The 18,811-nt window shown below is 50.2% G+C and overlaps 1 protein-coding gene across 5 annotated transcripts in view; it reads right to left on the minus strand.

Annotated features, from left to right (window-relative positions):
- LOC135112965 (histone-lysine N-methyltransferase 2D-like) overlaps positions 1–18,811 on the minus strand; it is a 109,328-nt gene that overhangs the window by 70,021 nt on the left and 20,496 nt on the right. Inside the window, exon 1 of one of the 5 annotated variants that reach the window (XM_064028082.1) lies at positions 491–677. The exons of 3 other annotated variants lie outside the window; for them this stretch is intronic. In XM_064028082.1, coding sequence (XP_063884152.1) covers positions 491–653 — 163 coding nt within the window. In that variant the 5' untranslated portion in view covers positions 654–677. Of the gene's footprint in view, positions 1–490; positions 678–18,811 lie in introns of those variants that run through there. One more of the 5 variants, XM_064028168.1, reaches the window with a different exon arrangement.

The following is an 18,811-nucleotide window of genomic DNA, read 5'->3' on the forward strand; positions in this document are numbered from 1 at the left end:
AAAAAAAAAAAAATAATAATAATAATAATAATAATACTTTCCTATGTGATTAGTGAGATAGCTTCGATTAGGTAAGATTTGGATCGATTGGGCTATGTAAGCTTAGATTTGGGATAAAGTTAGGATAGATTTTTCTAGATTAAGTTAGATTTGGTTAGTTTATGTAAGGTTAGGTTAGGTTAGGTTAGCTGAGGTTAGGGTAAGTTAGGTGAGGTTAAGTTAAAGATTGTCAAGTTAGGATAGAGTGGAATACGTCTGGTTAAGTTGGATTAGATTAGATTGTTAGCTTAGGTAAGGAAATTTATCAAAGGGAAAATGTTTTGGGTTGAAATTTTCATAGGCAGAATTTACAAATAAACGTTCGTATGGCGCTCTCTCTCTCTCTCTCTCTCTCTCTCTCTCTCTCTCTCTCTCTCTCTCTCTCTCTCTCCTCTCTCTCTCTCTCTCTCTCTCTCTCTCTCTCTCTCTTAGGCTTTCAAGGTATACATACACTTTTGCGTCCCGTGAGATGCTACTCCTACAGTCCCTTCCTCGCCGCCTCCACGCCCTGACTGCGCTGGCACGACGCGACGCAAGAACGAGGACACTGTTGTTTGTTTATGTATCACAAACACAAACACACAAACACACACACAAACACGCATACTACTCATATTTGCTGTCCTACTCGTCCCACCTCAAATCCTCCTGACCGTGTGTGTGTGTGTGTGTGTGTGTGTGTGTGTGTGTGTGTGTGTGTGTGTGTGTGTGTGTGTGTGTGTGTGTGTGTGTGTGTGTGTGTGTAGTCTAGGCAATGCATGTATAGGCTATTAGTATCCGTTATCGACAATGGCGCCGGCTGTTTATCGTGTGTGTGTGTGTGTGTGTGTGTGTGTGTGTGTGTGTGTGTGTGTGTGTGTGTTGGTGGGTGGAGGTAAGTGGAGGGCAGTGGGGCACAATCCTCCTGACCATGTAACCTTACCCCAAGCCCCTGCCTCTGGTCACAGGTACGGGCCAGTCACCCCCTGCCCTCACCCCGTCAAATCCCTACCAGACATCCCTCCCTAGCTGAGCCTCTCCCTTCCTCGTCTCACAACTCTTACAACTCTTCTCTCTTCCTCCTCCCTTGGCACATGCTACCCCGATCTCTCCCTTCCTTCCTCTCACAACTCTTCCCCATCTCCCTTTCCGTTCTTCCCTCACTCGCCAATCCTCTTCTCCCTCCTCTCTCCCTCCTTCACACGTATGTAACTCCCTACCTCCATCCACCTCAGAAAAAAGGGAGAGAAAGAAAAAATAGTGTTGAGTTTCAGTATTCAGAATCTCGACTCTTCCTTCACCCTACGGCCTTCCCTCCCCGCCTCCCACGCACCCTGGTTACTCTCCTCCCCTCCTCCCCGCCCCGCTCTCCTCCTCCCCCCCCTCCCATTCCTTAATCCCGAAGCTCTAATCCCCGCACAATCCTCTCCTCATCCCCTCGTCCGATTCCCTCTCTCTCCCACACAGTCGTCAGCGCCATCGTCATGTCACCGCCTCGCTCTTACTTTTCTTTCCACTCCCCCCTCCCCCCGTCCCCCCACGCCACTTTACAGGTATAGCACTCAGGGCACGTCTCTCTCTCTCTCTCTCTCTCTCTCTCTCTCTCTCTCTCTCTCTCTCTCTCTCTCTCTCTCTCTCTCTCTCTCTCTCTCTGTGTTTCTATTGTTGCTTTTTCTTTCAGTTCTCTGTCCCTACTCCCTCCTCCTCTTCTCTTCTCTTCTCTCCTCCTCCTCCTCCTCCTCCTCCTCCTCCTCTCCGGCAATCCTCTTACTCGGTATTGTGGTGGTTTACTTACCCTCCCCTCCTCTCCTCTCCCTCCTCCCTTCCCCTTCACTCCCCATCCCTCCTTCCCTCCCTCCCTCCACTCCTGCCCTGCCCACCACTTCCGCCCAAACCCAACCTCTCCCACCCTCCTTTCTCGTCGCCCTGTCCCTCCTCTTTCTCTTACTTTTTTTTCTCTCTCTCTCTTTCTCTCTCTTTCTCTCTCCCTTCCCCTTCTCCATATCTGGCTTTCACCTTTTTCTGTCTGGTTTCTTTTATCCTTTTCCGCTAACGCCTCCTCCTCCCGCCCTCCCTCTCTCCCTCTCCCTCTCTCTCTCTCTCTCTTTCCTCTGTTTCTTCAATAAAATTTGCACTTCTTTCCACGCAGTCCATGTTCTTTCCAATATCATCCCTCCCACTCCCACTCCTCCTTTTCCTCCTCCTCCTCCTCCTCCTCCTCCCAGTCGTGTACCGAGAGAGTGAAGGAACCATAAAAATATATATCTTCGTAAACTCAATTTTGCCATCCCAGTCTATAAGTGTGCCGGTCAGAACTCTGCTCTTCGTGACCCCTGTGCTAAGTGCCGACCCGACCCGACCCGACCTGACCCGACCGCCGCCCCAGAGAGCCACCCCCGACCGACTTACGTAATTTATCCCGAGGCTCTCACCGCTGCTGACTGGCCTCTGCAGCGGAGCATAAAAAAACACGAGGGCCGGCTTGTCGAAATGAACGGGCGTGTGCTGTGTATTTAAAGCGGGCTGAGGGATCTAACTGCCTGCCGTGGAATCCCATACACTATACATGGTGTCTGGTCGTAGAGTTTATGGTTAAAAAGAAAAAAAAAGAGGTGAAATGCAGCCCCATATACAGCGTCCATAGCCGGGAGAAGGAAATGAAGGGAGGGAATATCATTAAAGTTGTTGGATAAAGTGTCTATAAAGCGTATAAGCCAGAGGATTTTGACTGTAGTAAGTGTAATATCCTGTAAAAGTTTTCGGGACAAATTGTACGGTAGCCTTGTTTCCCTGTGAGGGCTTGGGGTGGGCGGGGCGAGGTGAGGGCGGGTCCTGCCACCACCACAGTCTCTCTCCCTCCCCTTCCTCCCTCCCTCTCTCTCTCTCTCTCTCGTGCTGCTCGGGGTTTCAGGAAAGATTCGTGTCTGGAGTCGTGGGGATCAGCAGCCTCGCCCAGACCACGAGTAAAAATTGTGTTCACTGAAAATTCATTCTTTCCATTGCAATCCATGTTTTATTTTTATTTATTTTTTATTTATTTATTATTTTTTGTATCCACTGAACTGCCTGACTCCAAAAACTTTCATTCAGCACTATTCAGGTAAGATTTTTTAATATTTCTTTTTTTAATCCTTTTATATTCTTTTGTTGCAATATTTTTACTACTGCTACTGGGCCTCCTCTTCCTTCTCCTCCTCCTCCTCCTTTTTCTTCTTCTTCTTTTGCTCCTCCTCCTCCTCCTCCTCCTCCTCCTCCTCCTCCTCCTCCTCCTCCTTCCCTTTCTTGTACATTTATTCCTCTTACTGCACCTGTTCCTACAACTGTTTGCTGTTACTGCTGCTGCTGCTGCTGCTATTATTTTTGCTCTTCCTGCTGCTGTTGTTGCTACTGCTGCTGCTGCTACTACTACTACTACTACTACTACTGCTACTACTACTACTACTACTACTACTACTACTACTACTACTACAATCACCAGCACCACCACCAGGACCTCTGCCATAAGCACAGCATCACCACCACCACCACCACCACCATGAGCACCAACAATAGCACCACCTGGCGTAAATAACAGACGCAAGGTAAACGGTGGGGCCGGCGGAACCTGCCCATCTTCCCCCTGCGGTACAGCTGACGTCAAACATCAACAAACTAGCCTCGTCACCAGATTATTTGCGTGAGGGTGCGGTGCTCACACTCCACGCTAGCCCGCACTGCTGCTCCGAGGCACACACACACACACACACACACACACACACATACACACACACATACACTTTTCCTAGGGACGAGCCGCGGCAGATCTCCAGACAGACTAAACACTGTCAATATTTACACTTTACATTCTATTCTGATGATGCAACGCCACCCCGCCATGACACCACCGCCCCCCCTTTCTCTCTCTCACTGTCTCTCTCCTCCAGGCTCCCTTGCGCCCGCCTCGCTGTGAGCATCGCCCGCCGAGGAGGTCACCGCTAAGCATGACCCGTAACCTTAACTCTCCCTCCTCCCCTGAGATAAGACTTCACGGGCCACGCTATCTCCACCCAATACATAACTTTCCTCCTTGCCCTGCACCACCACCACCACCACCACTATTATCGCCACTATCGCCATCACCACTAATCGCCTTAATCACCACCAGTGCATAGCCAGGTCTTATCTAGTCCAATTAAGATTACAAAGGGGAAAACCTCATCATAAAAATCACAGTAACCTATATTTCTTTAGCTGTGTATGGTGAACACGCGCGCCTTTTTCTTTTCACGGCGTTGAGGTACATATGGGTGTGACAGAGCAGCACGAGGGTCTATTGTTCCCTCAGGTGAGTAAGTCCCTTTATAGCAGCGTTATACAATACTAACAACACGCCCTACTACTACTACTACTACTACTACTACTACTACTACTACTACTACTACTACTATTGCCACTATTACGACAGCACATCTGCATCTATAGGCTCATTTCCCCAAGCCGTCGTCTCTCCCCCCTCCTTCAGCGTCCCCGGCAACAGCTATTATATGCTCCGAGGTCTTTTCTTCCGCATCATTAGGGCAGCGCGGCGCAGTCAGTCTCCGGTCCCCGCCCCTGCCGCCACGTCGCCGCCGCCGCCGCCGCCGCCGCCGCAGCTCCCCGCCCCGCCTCACCAAAAATTACAGTCACTCCCAGACCATCATTCTGACCAGACTCAGTTACCGGCACCGGGTTCTCTCTCTCTCTCTCTCTCTTTCTCTCTCTCTCTCTCTTGAATAATGTGTGTGCGTGTGTGTGTGTGTGTGTACCAAGAAACGCGCATGTGAGAGAGAACAGTCATAGAATTGTTACTACGTAAATTCCTCCCCTCTCTTTCACAACACTTCCACTGATTCTCTCTCTCTCTCTCTCTCTCTCTCTCTCTCTCTCTCTCTCTCTCTCTCTCTCTCTCTCTCACTGTTATTACTGCTCTGATGTTTAGCAGTCCCTCACCCCACACTAAGTCACCCCCCCCCCACACACACACGGGGTCCTGCTCAAGTGATACACAGCCCCGATGATGAAGAGGCGCACTAACATTCCCTGACCAGCCATTCCCCGTAACACAAACACCGCCCTGCCCTGCTCACAGTCTTTCCGCGGCACAGCAGGGAGGAGGCGCTTCAGAGGAAACGTCAAGTGTAGGCGTGATGACGGCGCCGCTCACGTGACTCACCTGGTAGTTGTAAAGGTGTGCAGTTGAAGGGGAAGGGAGGGGGAATGTTGAGTGGGGGGAGGGGTGTTCAGCTGCCGCACACTTGTACTACATTACACGCCGCACCTCCACTCACCCACAGAAGCCTCGGGTATGACACACGCACCCACGCACTTCGTAACAAGTCGAGGATCCTCCAGTACTGACACACACACATACACACACACACAGGTCGCAAAAACGAATGTGTAAGGTCACTACCGGGCACTACGTAAGCAAGCCAGCGGAGAGGTCACAGAGGTTCAAGTAAACACACACACACACACACACACAGACACACACACACACACACACACACACACACACACACACACACACACACACACACACACACACCACTCCCTGCCTTCATGCCCCGTTACCTCCAAGATAGTGAAAGAGTTCCCCCATTACTTGCCTGCTAGCATCTGAGCGGTGCCAGACGTCTGCCCCTCCCACGCTCCCCCACCTCCCCCAGCACACTGTTCCCCCGGATGTTTATCGTTCCCCTCCTCTCCCTGCCGGCGCGAGTAAGTGAAGCGGCGCGTAAGGACCATAAGAAGTATTTGCTGGAGTTTTTACCTGAACGCCGGGATGAGTAAGCCGATATTACAAAACTATGCACGCTAATATCAGACTTTACCGCGTTCATGGCGTGAGAGAGAGAGAGAGAGAGAGAGAGAGAGAGAGAGAGAGAGAGAGAGAGAGAGACGAGTGGCGGGAATGAATTGCGTGTGTGCGAGTTTAATGTAACTGCCGGGGGTTCAGGGAGGGGCGGCTGCTGGTGGTGGTGGTGGTGGCGCTACTGATGCTACCCCAGCCAGGCCGCCCCAGGTTGTGTGGCGGCGTCTGGGTGCGTCAGGCGGCAGGTGAGTGAGGGTAGGAATCCTGCTCATTACAGGGGCGGCATTCTTTGAGTTACGGCGTCTTATTTCTACTTCAAACAGGCTGCGGTGGGAGGTATTGGGATCTCAAGGGTGCGTTCATGATTCCAGCAATAGTTAGGATGGGTTCTACATCACCAAAGAGGAAAAATATTCATGGGAACCCAACTATTCAACTTTTGTGGTCTTTGTAAATAGTTCTTGGCACTTTCTGCGGTGTACAGCAATTCATAACAGTAAGCTGCACTACACACACTTTTTTTTTATATATAGACGCGTGTAAGGAAGAAAAAAAAAGGGGGAGGAATTTAAAATAGATTTGTCATTTTCTACCTACGCAGTACGATGTTCAAGTGTATCTGTAGATGAAAAAGAAATACAGTTTGTGATTATGGTAAACAGAACGTACAAGTAAGAAAAGAAGGTTAAAGGAGTAGATTTGTCAACTTGTAGTCAGTTCAGTGTTCAAATATGTCCGTAGGTACAATAAAAGGAAATTTCTTAGAGTTTGTCAATAGAGCAGTGAAAGGGTTAATGAGAGCTTAGTGCGTTTCACAATATGGAGCCAAAGAGACAGCCAGGCGTGACTCTAACATCATGAGAAAGTATCTGATACCTTGCAATCTTTAAGAGGGAACAGGAGGCACGACCAACGAGAGGTGGAATAAAGGTGTGCTGCTCGTATTGTTAAGGTTACCCAGATGAACGTGGTGGGGAGGGCCGGACACCTGTCATTACACCTACACTATGCACACACCACGCTATATGCCAGCCACTCAAAATTTCCACTATCATTTGGCTTATTTTCTTTAATCAACCTTGCACCTACACCGCACAGTCAACCACTCAACCCTTTCATCGTTATTTGGCACATATATTTCCCTAATCGCTAACGTTACCTACCCTAACACTTCCACTATGCACACACTACAGTCAACCACTCAACCCTTTCATCACTGTTTGCTATATATTTATTTAATCACTAACCTAACCTAACACCTTCACACACACAGCCACTCAACTCTTTCACTGCACATCTTTCCTTAATCACTAACCTGAGATACGCTTTCTTCAATTACAAGAGCTAGAAACTGCAAATTCTCTACTTTTTTTTTTTTGTTATCCCCTTTCTTGTTGATGCTTATAAAAAATTCTATGTATTCCTTTTAGTGTTGCGGAGCGTTTTATATCATAGTGACAGAGTTTTATATTTACTCTCTCTCTCTCTCTCTCTCTCTCTCTCTCTCTCTCTCTCTCTCTCTCTCTCTCTCTCTCTCTCTCTCTCTCTCTCTCTACACCAGTAAAGTCAGTGCAGAGACCGGAAGGGGCTTGCTGAAGGATGACACAAAAGGAATCAAGGGAAGGAGGAGCTGGGAGGGCTTCGAGGGAGACTAACAGAATTGCATCTTACCGCGTCTTCTCTCCAGCCAGTTTCACTTGATGGGTGGCTGAGTGAGGAGTCTTCCGCTGTGCTACCTTCTATCTTATCTCTTGTATAAATAGTTGAGGACGCGTGCAATCATACAACTCAGGAAGCACGTAAAGATCAATTGTGGCTTATTATTGTTTATTAAGTTTGTAATGCTTTCGTAACGCTGAATGAACGGCAGTGAATGTCGGGTAAGTGAAGGTGTCTGTGGGGAGCGGTACCTGCAGACAGATATGAAGGTGAACGTGTCTGTGGTGAGGAACGGTAGGAAGTGACAGGTATGAGGATGAATGAGATGAAGAACGGTACCAACTAAGATATAATTGTGAACGTAGTAGTGAGGAACGGCACTAACTGACAGATAAGAGGATGCATGAGATGAACAACGGTGATGAGGGTGAGTGAGGTGAGGAACGGTACCAACAGACAGTTATGAGGGTGAATGGGATGAGGATGTGTTAAAAGAACGGTACCAATAGTCATTAGGGTGAACATGGCAGAGGAGAACGGTACCAACAGACAGTAAAGGTGATGAAAGTGACTGGTACCAAACAAACCAATGACCAGCAAGATGAAGAACGGCGCCAGACCAATGAGAGCGAACGAGACTAACAAACAAACTAACAAACAATCATGAGAGTGCAGGAGACGGTGCGGAGCGGTACACGCAGAGAGACCAAGACTAGAGCAGCACGATTGCACCCAGGCACCGTAACAGGACGCACGGTGCAACGCTGGGGAACGTGAGTTAAGAAAGTGATGGGAGATATGGATGTCATTGCCGTGAATAAGCAAAGGAGTGGGTGTGCCCTTTCATTCAATCAGGAGGGGGAGGGGGGGAAGGGACGGAAAGGCGGAGTAGCGTTCATTATGCGCCTTACACTCCCACAACGTCTCATGTTCCGTGCGAAAAAAGTGCTAATGTAGATATTCACTCTGCGCTTCACGGCTGGAAGAGACTGAGGGTGAGAGTCATGAATAGTGTACAGTGTGAAGAATCCTTGTGTTTGTGTGAGTGGGGGAGGGGAAGTGACAGGGAGTGGGGTGGGGTCTGGGATGGTGTTAAGCGGAGCCGCCCAAGGGAGAAGCTACAGGGGAGAAGCGCTGTCCCTGGGGAGTGTCTTGTGCATTAAAGAAGTGATTTGGCGCACTGGCTTTCCTCCGGCTGATCCCGAGGGAGGAGATGAGGGGGAGCGTCTCATCTAATATGAACAATTACCTGTCGTTAACGAGGCCTTGCACCTGCCGCCCGCACGCCATTCCCTGCCTGCCTCCCACACACACATACACACACACACACACACACACACACACACACACACACACACAGAAATAAGGGTAGTGGCGCGTGTGACATTAACAGCTGAGTGTGTGTAGGTAAATGTGACGCTGCGGAGGAAGCTCTTTGTGGTGCCATCTCGCTGTGATGTGTAGGAAAATGATCCATAAAGCTTGTGGAGTGTGGCACGTTTATGGGTCGCTGGGAGAGGCAGGCAGGGAGAGGGAAGGGAGAGGGAGGGATGACTGAACATGAGGAAAAGTTTCTCTCTCCTAAAACAAGTTTCTTTAGTGTTGATGAGCAGTGACGATCATAAACACAGTGGTTGGGCTTGAGTTACAACTTAGGAAATACTTGGGAAAGGGAAAGTTGTGATGGGTTCCTAGGCTTAATAACAGTGGTTTAATAAAGGTGTGTGTGTGTGTGTGTGTGTGTGTGTGTGTGTGTGTGTGTGTGTGTGTGTGTGTGTGTGTGCAGGAACGAGTCCGCCCTATACGGCTTCCTGGCCCTGTCCTCGCCCGCCGCAAGGAGCACAACGCCCCGCCCCGCAGCAGCAGACAGCCCGCCAAGCCTCTGTGCTGTGCTGGTGTATACCACCCTCCATTTAAGGCTTGTGTTTTCCGGCACACGCGATGCAGCCTCCAGGTGTCTCGCGCCCCACCGCTGCAGGGAAAGCATCGCCCTTCACCTTAGTGGAGGAGTGAACCATTACAGTAATGTATGATGCATCCACCTGCACATCCGCCATGGCTAACAATACATCTATCTGTCTGTGTGTCTCCTCATCCTTTAATCAAATACACACGTAGTGAGTGCTGGTGGAGTGGTGCTGGTGGAGGGGTGAGGTGAGGCAGGCAGGCGGTGGTGACCTTCACCAGTGTAAAACATTTATGTTCAGCGCAAGGCTGCAGTCAGGCTGCTGCTGCTGCTGCCGCTACTCCCGCTGCTGGTGGCGCAGCTGGCTGTGTGGGCGGCGCGGCACACGAGATGCACGGCGGTAATGTACTTTTCTGGCACCGTGTTTATGGCAGATTGTTATCATACACTGTGTTATGTTGAATAAACTTCATTCCCATGCAACACTCTCTCTCTCTCTCTCTCTCTCTCTCTCTCTCTCTCTCTCTCTCTCTCTCTCTCTCTCTCTCTCTATATATATATATATATATATATATATATATATATATATATATATATATAAATTTTTTTCTTGCCTGCATCTCAACCAGCAGAGTACATGGGAAGGGAACACAAACGGCGTGGCGCAGTGCGCCAGGCGGGGTGGCTAGTACCCTCCTCCCTGGGGGCTCGCCGTAGCCAGGCGGGCAGTCCCCCAGGGGGTCATCTGGTAACTCAACACTGGCTGGATCTGGGCCGCTGTCACTCTGACAGTTTCATTGCACATGCACGGTGTCTCTACCCTTCGGGATTATGCCACTGACTATGAAGCCATCAAACGATCAGTTACGGAGAGACACTTCAAGTAGCGACATCCTGCAGGAACCGTGTCGCGTGAAGCACACCGGCGCGGCGGCCTCGTGTGTGCTATTGAGCCAAGACAGTGCACCGTGCAGGCGGATGCCCACCCTTCACCAGCGTGTGCAGCCCTTAACAAAATTTATCGTGCCTCCACGCACCTGCATCTTTTAAAAACGTACCAGCAATAAGTCTACTAAATCCGCATATTCCGGAGCTGAGCTGCGCACACCAGACCGGGCCGGCCATCTAGCTGGCTCGTGCGCGGCATCGGCTATCCGACTTGGCTTGCACACCAGGCGGCCTGCTTATTTATCGCCGCGGATTTGTAACGTGTTCTCTAGTTTTGTTCAGAGTGAATTATGTTGAAAATTGTTGGAATATTCTATGAATTATGACTCATGGAAGAAAAAATCAGCAAACACTTTTGCTTGTTCAGAAGGGAGGTAACGGAACATAATAATGTTAAGTATCAGGTAAAGCCGTGGCGGATCAGATGCAGGCCCGTTCATTCACCCCTGACTGATTTCATGCACCATCCAAGGCGACCCTCATGTTCGTTACCCACACCAGACAGCTCGCTGGTGAGTGATGAGACCAGTCGGGGGGAGGAACACACACACACACACACACACACACACACACACACACACACACACACACACACACACACACACACACACACACACACACACACACACACACGGATACAGGAAAACAGGAAGGAAAGAAGGACTATCGTGAAGCAGCCTCGTCGCCAAAGCGTGGAGGAAGGAATGCTCAGCGTGGCGGTGCACCTTGCTTAGTGTTGTCAGGAGGCCGTGAGCGTGACGCGCCTCGGGGTGTGGGCGGCGGCAGTGGTATATCTCACCCACCGGGATGGCGCGGAGGTTTTAAAGACGATGACATCAAGTGGAAAAAAAAATGTTAAACCATCTAAACATTAAATCCTTGAAATTAAACGAGAGATTAATCTTATCATTACAGACGCAAGCAATGCACACTTGCCGGAAAGCACTTAGATGGTCACTGAGGCGTAGCATGGAGGGTTTCGGGAACAGGTGTAAAAATGTATTAAAGGTGCAAGCATTCGGGAGGAGAAAGTCTCAAGTGTAGCGAGAGTGCAGTGCTCCCCTACGGCGCTGCGGGTTTGGGGAGGGACAGAGGAGAGGGGGCGGCACTGGAGCATGCTGGGGACGAGCTGGGATGGCAAAAATCGATACGAAAAAAAAATATATCGATAAAAATATGTTGTAAAATGAAGCTGAAAACATTAATGAGCCACATATGTCTCGGAGAAAATATGAGTACAAGTGTGGCGCCTCTCCCTCAACCTCTCCCCACCACAGGATTACTCTCCCCGCACCACCCGGCACCCACGCAGGTACTCCGGGATCCCTCAAGGGGCTACTCGGGGCTTGGGTTCCCTTCAACACGTCCTGGGGCGAGAGAACACGTTGATGCTCAGATGACAGGCGGCGGGCGAGCTACAAGCGTGATTCTGGTTCGAGACACGTAGTGGTGGGGGTGGTGGTGTGTCTGTTCCGGCGGCGCTGTTCTGGTAATGTGATGCGCCCTTGCTCTGAAACGCTTAGAATTCCCACTGTGACTGTTTTTCAAGGCCATACAGATGATTTGTCGGATTATCATGGGTATTTTTTTTTCTCGTTGGTGGTGTAGAATGTTTATCAAAATATCATTAGTGTTGTGTAATCTCCCTTGAAAACTCTGAAACTTCCACGGGAGCTTGTTGTAAGTAGTAGTGATGAGACGCCGTAGCTTTTGGGGATACGGTCTGTAGTGTTGTTGTTGTTGTTGTTGTTGTTGTTGTTGTTGTTGTTGTGATCGTTAGGCGTGGCCATCAGAATACCCCACCAAATAAGTAACAAATAAACACTTGCTATCTTTTATCTCACTTGCATTTATAATCGTCCAACACTCCAAGCCGACAAAATTATACGTGTAAAACCAAACCAAATGCAATAACACGTACAATTTTAACGTAATATTATGGCTTATGATCTCTAAGTAAAGCGACGTCCTCAAGGAAGAATTATTACGCAGTTTGTTTCCCTCCAAGGCAGAGAGGCGCAGCTGGCGGCCGTCACTCTCCATGACACACCCTCATTAATTTTGTCCTAAGATGGGGTCCTGAAGGAAAGCCCCTCTGTAACTGTCCCTTTATACCCTCGAGCAGGCGGTCCAGTGTAGCTCTTCTGTGTCCCTCAGTCTATCAGGTCCTCCTCCTCCCCAGCCTGACAGACGGTCCAGTGTCCCTCAGTCTGTTAGGTCCTCCCCCCCAGCCTGACAGACGGTCCAGTGTCCCTCAGTCTGCTAGGTCCTTCCCCCAGCCTGACAGACGGTCCAGTGTCCCTCAGTCTGTTAGGTCCTCCCCCCAGCCTGACAGATGGTCCAGTGTCCCTCTTGTGTCCCTCATTCTGATCTACTACTACTATTGCTACTACTACTACTACTACTACTACTACTACTACTACTACTACTACCCCAGCCAGGCAGACGGTCCAGTGTCCCTCGGTCAGTCGGTCAAAGAACCTCCTCCCTCTGCTCATAACATTACCGCAGGCAGACATTCCCCTGGCCAGTCATTCACCCGACTATTTAACCTATCAGCAGTTATTCACCGAGCCACCACCCCCGAGCCACCCACCAGCCAGCCACTAGCCAGCCAGCCAGCCAGCCAGCAGACCACCTCACCGCAAACACGCCATCACACCCATTATGCTGTTCACTGACTTCCATCGCCATCACTATTGCTGAAGCTACAACTTTATTCACTATTGTTACTACTCACGGGGAGACACTACTACTACTATGACTACTAATACTACTACTGATACTACTGATGCTGATACTACTACTAAACCGTGTACCAAGTTAAAGTTGGTATGCCCTTGTAAATTTTCGTGATGAATAAATGTTTAAAGATGATTACTACTACTACTACTACTACTACTACTACTACTACTACTGCAATTACTACTACTATTGCTACTACTGCTACTACTACTACTACTACCACCACCACCTCCACCTCCACCACCACCACCACCAGTACAATCATCATCCATTTCACACTGCACACAATACGTCCACCACCACCACCACCACCACCACAATTACCTTCACCTCTCTGACATTACCTGAACAACATGATCATTAACATTCCTGCCCACACGTCCATCAATCCCAGGTATCCTCCGTCTGTCCATCTGTCTGTCACCCCAAATCGCAATACGCAGTGATTTCCCCACACCTTCCTCCACTATCAGTTACAACACCGCCACCTCTCTCCCTCCCTCCCACACAAACATATACAAACATACGTACACACATACAGCAAACAATACTTTCTCTTCAACAGCCAGCGTTCCATACACGTCATCTCTCCCTCTGTCCCCTCTTCTCCCTTCCTGTCGTCTCCCTCCCCTCTCCCTTTACCTGTTTTACACGTAGCTATCCACACTAAGCCTTGCTGCTCCCTCCCCTCGGCGCGTCCCCTTGTCATACACCTCTTACACCCTCCCTTGGCTTGTTACGCCATACTACACCTCTCACACACATATCCCTCACTCTCCCTGACGCCCTTAATTAATCACCCCGTCCTCTTCCTTCTGCTTCCCCTCCGCCACATCACCGCCACAACACATCACTCTCCCCCTTGACCACTCGCTCCATAAATCCTACCCAGGCTGCCACACTCCCATCACTTCCTCCCATAACTCCCTTTAAAACTCCCCCACCCTCACCCTCCTTGCCGTACATATTTCTCTCCGCGCCTCCCCTCGCCTTCCACCTGAGGAAACACACGCAGGGCCACCATTTGTCGGCCTGACTTGTAGGATGTAGCTTGTAACGCCGCCGCAGGAGTCACCGTAGCGAGACCGTGACGGGAGGGGACTGATGGTAAAAGCACATGAAGAGAAGGAGGAGGAGGAGGAGGGGTGAGGAGGAGGGATGAGGAAATGTCGTGAGGGCTGCACCGTGTCAACCCGAAGTTTCCCCCGCGGCGGCACTATTGCAGCTTCAGGGACACAGCGAGGCGTGGTGGATTTTTTGACAAAGGCCATGACGCAAGAGTTGTGATGTACCGCCACGCAGGGAGGGGCGGGGACGCGGGGAGGTGGAGGCCGCTGGGTGTAGAGTGGGTTTTGTGGTGGTGGTGGTGGTGGTGGTGTGTGGGTGGAGGACCAGGGTGAGTCTAGAAAGGACAAGGTGCAAGATGGTGAGCTGTGTGTGTGTGTGTGTGTGTGTGTGTGTGTGTGTGTGTGTGTGTGTGTGTGTGTGTGTGTGTGTGTGTGTGTGTGTGTGTGTGTGTGTGTGTGTGTGTGTGTGTTTTTAAGTACAACAGTATACAAGTAGCGGTGTTACTGTTCCGTGTATAGAGTGTTTTGCAACAGTATAATCCATGTTTACTACCCCCCCCCTCTCTCTCTCTCTCTCTCTCTCTCTCTCTCTCTCTCTCTCTCTCTCTCTCTCTCTCTCTCTCTCTCTCTCTCCCTCTCCCTCTCTCTCTCTCTCTCTCTCTCTCTCTCAACACCACCTCAAACACTGATCATAACGGCATACCCACAAAGCAGAACAGACACGCAAGACAACACTCAGTCCTACCAAACACTTACAACACACTAACCACACACACCAATACAGTGAGTCACCACCTAAGCCTCTCTGCTGCAGGCAATATCAAACTGTGCACCAGCAGACAGGAAGTGACGTCTGACAAGTCTATCACATCCTGCCACTAACAATTCACTGACAAGAGGCAAATTTAAGCAAAGGGAAGCCAGTATCATTAATTTTTCGTTCCCTGGCGAAACATAACTCACATCCCGGCATGACCCCTGTGATCCTAAGAGCTACCTGGCTGGACCTGTCACCCTGCATTAGGCCACACCCTTGCTGACCCTTCAACCTGTCTCTCCACCTGTGCTCCTTGCTGCTGTTATTTGTTGTTGTTGTTGTTGTTGTTGTTGTTGTTGTCATTTGGTTTCTTCGTCTACTTTTTTTTTGTTATATTTTTTTCTTTTCTTCTCTTTCTTTTTTATTTGTTCGTTCGTTTTTTTTTGTGTGTGTGTTAAATAAGGCTATATATGTGTATGTTTGTTTTCTCTCTCTCTCTCTCTCTCTCTCTCTCTCTCTCTCTCTCTCTCTCTCTCTCTCTCTCTCTCTCTCTCTCTCTCTCTCTCTCTCTCTCTCTCACCCCTAAACAGTAACCTGGCCGACAGGCACCACACAGATTAATCTTATGGTACGCTTGGCCTGGACGCCCGTTACGGCCCGACACAGCCAGGCCGGCACGGCAACACAACACCCCCTCAGGCGCGGCACGAGAGGCGGTAAGTCTTCGGCATCACCCAGGGGCACGAGAAAGGCTCCCTATACGTAGACTCCCGTGCCAGGCGAGTCTACACGCACCCTCAGCACAGCACGCGGCAACAATGCTTCACCGGGAACAAAAGAGCCAGACAGCTTTCTTTTCCGGCGCTTTCCAATGACTTCCTCGGGCGTGTGTTCCCAGCGCACCGATCACTCACTCAGCCACTCGTCCAGGCTTTGTCCGCGCCGGGGGAAGTGGGGCGGGCCAGTTTCAATGTGTCCATTCATACCCTGCATTCCTCACTACCACACACCCATCCACTGCTCCTGTGACTCAATGGCAAACACTGATGTAAAAAATAATAATAAAAAAAAAACACACACTCCACTACCTGCTATTCCACGTATCAGGTTAAGAAAAGTTACCTGGTTAACACACATTTGTTGTACCTTTGTGACTCTTTCTTTCCAGTCCCCAAGTCCCTCACCTCCCAAGTAGTGGGGGAGGGCGAGGGGCGTCACCGAGAGACCTGTGGGGTGCCGGAGAGGGAGCGGCCGTGGAGGGGAGGGGGTGAACAACAGTGGGCGGGGCCAAAGTACAAGGAAGAGTCTGGCGTAGCGTAGACGAGGGTGAGTGTTACTAGCGGCGAGGAGCGGGCCGGGGTGGGAAGGATAACGAGCTTAACCCTACGGGGAAGCGTGAGAGAGAGAGAGAGAGAGAATGCCCCCTCCACACACACACACACACACACACACACACACACACATTAACTACTATCTAAACTGGTTAATCTAGTATCCATTTACAATTGAGATAAAAAGAGACGCTTGCTTAATACGTACCTAATTCCAATGAAAGCACACACACACACACACACACACACACACACACACACACACACACACACACACGCACACACACACTTCACCCTAATCACCTGAGCGGGTTTTATAGATTTACGAGTTACCAGGCGCTAAACTGTATACCAATCAACACAGCCGGCCATCAAAGCCTAGCACCCTCGCTAATGACATGACAAGCACAGGGAGAGAGAGAGAGAGAGAGAGAGAGAGAGAGAGAGAGAGAGAGAGAGAGAGAGAGAGAGAGAGAGAGAGAGAGAGAGAGAGAGAGAGAGAAAAAAAAAAAGGTAGTAAAATTAGTATTAATCATCAGGTATGAGAATCGAAGTGTATTTGAGTTTCCAGTTACTATTTTCCGCGAAGTCAAACAAAAAAATGCGTAACTTTCTCGCTTTATCGTTCGTCGCAAAACTCCACATTATTTAAACTTTCCATTAGTCTTTTCCCCTTGAGAGAGAGAGAGAGAGAGAGAGAGAGAGAGAGAGAGAGAGAGAGAGAGAGAGAGAGAGAGAGAGAGAGAGAGAGAGAGAGAGAGAGAGAGAGAGAGTCAGTGGTGAAGGAGAGTCGTAGGGAGGAGGAGGACGAAGGAAGGAGAAGCGGAGGTAGCGGAGGTACAGTGGTTAGGAGAGAGAGAGAGAGAGAGAGAGAGAGAGAGAGAGAGAGAGAGAGAGAGAGAGAGAGAGAGAGAGAGAGAGAGAGAGAGAGAGAGAGAGTGTGTGTGTGTGTGTTAGGAAGGCGGAGAGGAACAGGGTGGGATCAGGTGGGATGAGAACCGTGGCGGAGGGGGGGGGGGCGGGGGTGTGGGGGCGGCAGGAGCGCGAGGGAGGGGAGCGGGGGCGGGCTGAGTCACCTGTCTGGACTACCCGGCCCACCTTTGGCATAAGGAAACATTTTTACAGCAGCCCTCCTCTTATCAGCCCTGCCTGAAACACTACACTAGGCTCAGGGCTGTGGGGGACGAGAGAGAGAGAGAGAGAGAGAGAGAGAGAGAGAGAGAGAGAGAGAGAGAGAGAGAGAGAGAGAGAGAGAGAGAGAGAGAGAGAGGTATATCAGTCCTGGTGATGGTGAAACTTGACTCCAGTGTGTGTGTCATCAGGGTTCATGTGCTGGCTGGTGGAGTAAAGGGGGCAGGAGGGGGGGAAGGGAGCAGTGGCAGGGCAGGTGTGGGCCGCGGGGCTTGGAGGCGTTGGATCACTGTGTGTGTCCGGTTGAAGGCTCCGAACCCCAAGCCCTCTACAGCCGCGCCGCTAAAACGCCACTTCCCGGTAACAAGCAGGCAGGGTGTAGGGCATCAGGTGTGGGCGTGCGGGGGACATATATGGGCGCGGCAGCATCTGCTGGTATACACAACACCCGTCATCTTATCTCCTAGAGGCGCCAGCAGGTCCCCACGCGCCGGTCTCAGCTCCACAGACACGCCAAGGGGAAAGAGGTGGGCGTGCAGTGTGAAGTGAGCACTGCAGGCACTGTAATGGCTGGTGTTACACTGGTAATACAAGAACACACTCGAGTATCTTAATAATTCCTCTCCTGGGGCCTCATGTTACGGGCTAGTGTTGCGTGTGGCGTCGGCAGCAGTGGCGGTGTCTGGGGCATCTACAGGCCAATCGTGGAATGTGGCGGAAAAGGAACATGACAAGAAATGTTGTTACTTAATACACGGTGAGTGACGCGTGAAGGTTGACAGGTGTCGTGACGCCTTCACCTGATGCGCAAAAATTGTCATATTTAATTGACCTGCTTTTTTTTCTGCGCAATCTGAATCCTACGCTTTATACTTTTTTTTATTTACAAGTATATTCGGTACATTTACCACACCTGATACCTGGCTGCGCAGGTCTGTCAGAAGCTATTCGCCGCACTGTGAGTGTGGCTGACAGGCGGCCCTCACACGCCGCCCGGCCCACCACCTCCTCGGGTGATCAGTCTAAAATGTGACGCCGCTCTCACTGTACACAGTAAATTTTTACATGTACCAAGCACTGATCAGTGTTGGCCATGTTCTCGGGCACCGCAGTGTTGCAGTGCAGTCCGTGTATTATCTGGCGTCACTGATCACCTTACACTCCTCGCACCCTTCGTGTCAATTAAAATCTAAGCAAAACATTTCACAATCAGTAATGTGTATGTAAGTATGTACATGTATGTATGTATGTGTGTGTGTGTATGTATGTGTTTAGCAGAGGGATCCTAGGGATGTTTGATCAATGGGATCTCTGTGGATGATCGTCGACACCAGAGTGAGGGACAGGCAGCCCCAAGGGAGGCGTCTCATGAGCTCCTCCACCTGCTCAGTAATTAACGGAGCCACGGGTGTGTCG

The sequence above is a fragment of the Scylla paramamosain genome, chromosome 1 (assembly GCF_035594125.1).
Source record: "Scylla paramamosain isolate STU-SP2022 chromosome 1, ASM3559412v1, whole genome shotgun sequence".
Lineage (NCBI taxonomy): Eukaryota > Metazoa > Arthropoda > Malacostraca > Decapoda > Portunidae > Scylla > Scylla paramamosain.